The sequence below is a fragment of the Anneissia japonica genome, unplaced genomic scaffold, assembly GCF_011630105.1.
Source record: "Anneissia japonica isolate Jap-2015-1 unplaced genomic scaffold, ASM1163010v1 scaffold288189_len579620_cov203, whole genome shotgun sequence".
NCBI classification, from domain to species: Eukaryota; Metazoa; Echinodermata; class Crinoidea; order Comatulida; family Comatulidae; genus Anneissia; species Anneissia japonica.
The window spans coordinates 363,304-366,094 of NW_022730403.1; the positions used below are offsets into that span (position 1 = coordinate 363,304).

Genomic DNA, 2,791 nt, shown 5'->3' on the forward strand with positions numbered 1-2,791 from the left:
GAGGGGGGGGGGGGGCGTAATATCCTCGACAAGAGCGGACCATATAATTTAGTTTTTCTCCCACTGGCTCCTCCCATGTTTACCAGTAATCTATTGGGAACACTCTTCTTGGTTTGAGGCAGCGGCGTGCGTGCTACAGTAGGTGATAACAGGCTCCAGTGCGAGAACAATTACAGGGCCTTTATATGTAAAGAATCAAATCCGACCGCCAGGTATATGACTGAGATCCCGGGACAGGGAGACGCAAATGACCAAAGATTGTATTCAGAAAATTCATCTTACGGTGCTTCCTTATGTCTTTTTAACCGCACAAAATGTCGCGGTCCCATATTAGCCTTGTGTGGGCTATTAATGCTGAAGGTGAGAAAAAGTAACGATATCACCCCTCTAGATGTCCGGATGAAGGCACTACAGGTAAAGGGTCCAACTCGGTCCCACCATGATTAGGCATCTCTAGACGAATATTCTGCTATTAAAAATAGTCAATGTGGTAATAGTCAATGTGCGTCCTTGAAATGACAGTATCTACTTTATAAAATGTTTCCATTGTATCTAAACTTGAACGCTCTAATTAATATCAGCATATTTACTACCCGCTTTTTAAAAATTAACCCGTTATATTTTCTATAATGTAGTTTTTATGTTACATTTTTGTATTAAAATATAAAAATAATGGAATGTGAATTCGTTAGTGTTCTCTCACATTAGAAAATTCCTATTAGCCACTTCACGATCCAAAAAAATGAATGCATTCTAAACAGATAGACCAAGTAACGCTCTTATTAGTGTATCATAATCGGTTGGGAACTTCGTTAAATGAAATGCCGTTTTTGGTCCGATTGATTGATTCGCAAGAAATCAGACAATGCACATGATATCTAGAGGTCACATTTTGTAACTCACGGCACAAGAGTCAGGAGGATTACCAGGACTAAGATAGGTCTTCCCAATTCTTGATGCGTACTGGGTAGACTGCGACAAAATTGTCAGGCTTTACTGGTTTTTAATTTCTGAGGGTCCCTAATAGCCGTGGGCTCCATTGCCTTGCACTGGCTGTACTTCACATCCCTACGCCGTCTGAGAGTGTCCCGTGGGTCTCCCTTCTTAAGGTAAGGTAAAGGTCGAAACCTGAAGCTCTGGGCTCACAGGCCGGAGTGCCCGTCTCTCTTTCCATAGCGTTTGGACCAGACTGTGCAAGGCAGTGGGGGGTTCGCCACTTTCCCGCACTGCAATCTGTTTTACCTTCCCAGCATATGCCGGTACTAATTTATAAGCCTACACCTGGGTGGAGAGAGACAAACGTAGATAAAGTGTTTTGCCTAAGGACACAAGCGACTTGCACGAGCTACTTCTTAGTCGGTTGTTGTTAGTAGCACTGGTCCATGTTCTCGTGGTGACACTGTGGCTGACTTTAGGTTCTGAGTGTTCTACCTAATCATTTTCTTGTTAGCTTTGTCCAACCTTTTTATTGTTCTTGTGTGTTGGATACAATAAAATTTCATTTCAAATATTTTAAATTAGGATGTTACAAAAAAACTGTCACTTCATGGCTGAGAACAAATCAATTTGTTTACGAGACCACCGATTACCGGTACTGTAATTTGAAAATGTTGTGTTTGATCGGTAGAATTTAAATGAAAATTGATGGCACGTAAAAAGCAAACAATTGAATTTTGTTTTGGTGTTTGCTGGAAGGTGCACACTGCGAAACTCTATGACGAGTTCTGTGCTTTTTGTCAATGGCCGTATTCGACTGGTCGTTCTTCGTTAAACCACGCCCACCTGCGCAGCGGTAAAATCCTACTTAACGAAGACACCAGTCGAATAGAAAACTTGTAAATACTCGACAAAACAAAATGGCTGCAGTAGTTACCGCGATACACGTTGCGTAATTAAGATTGCTTCAATTTGTGGTAGTATGGTTTTTCGTTAAAAAAAAAAAAATTATCCAGTTTTTGAATTCTGTTAGCCTACAATTATTTTTTGACTCCATGTGGGTAAATAATATAATTTTTATTTTAAGAAATTTAATCTAAGTTATATTAACGCAAATGTTGTTTATAAACTCACCAATCGGCCATGTTTGTTTTGGTCACGTGGATAACTTAACGCTGATTAACGCACTCTGGTTTATGTTAATTTTCCTTGTCAACGAAGTCTATTTAACGAACCAGTCGAATGAAAATAATACTTAATGAAAATTCGTACTCAACGAAATGAACCAGTCGAATAAGCCCATTGTCAGACAGTGTGTTTGCCGTCGACTGACATAGGTGTATTTCGTTTTCTCTTTCAATTTGATAAAGATGTTGTCTTGCTGTTTTTTAATTTTTTAATCATTTACTTTATCGGGTTTTTTTAAACAGTATATTATTTTAATTATTTCAAGTATTTATAAAAATTTCACAGTATTTATTATATTTAGAGTCTATGTGTATTTTTGATGTACTGTAATTGATTTCTTTTCCAATCAGGGCGTCTCCCTTTAGCTTGGGCCTTGAGTCTGTGGATCTCGTCTTTTTGCATTGTTTTCTTGTGTTTTTTCTTGATAACATGCAATAGATTGAATAAAGAATGAAGAAAGAAAGAAAAAAGAAAATGAACACAAACCAACAATTTGAATTGAATTGAATTAAAACAATCTTTTTTCCCACCAGCAAAAATCATTGACGGAACAGGGCCACACAGTTGCATCTGTTTCATCAGAATACTCGCAAGGAAAGGAGAGCTGTAATGCCGTGTCGACGGGGGGAAACATGTAGCTGTTAATAGTACGCATTAGATGATTCAC

The 2,791-nt window shown here is 38.5% G+C and overlaps 1 protein-coding gene across 1 annotated transcript in view; it reads left to right on the plus strand.

Moving 5' to 3' along the window:
- Positions 1 to 2,785, plus strand: part of LOC117114940 (gamma-aminobutyric acid type B receptor subunit 2-like) — a 26,177-nt gene extending 23,392 nt beyond the window's left edge. The window contains exon 14 of the mRNA XM_033258569.1: positions 2,658 to 2,785. Within this exon, the coding sequence (XP_033114460.1) occupies positions 2,658 to 2,762 (105 nt within the window). The 3' untranslated portion in view covers positions 2,763 to 2,785. The remainder of the gene's footprint in view (positions 1 to 2,657) is intronic.
- Positions 2,786 to 2,791: the final 6 nt, after the last annotated feature.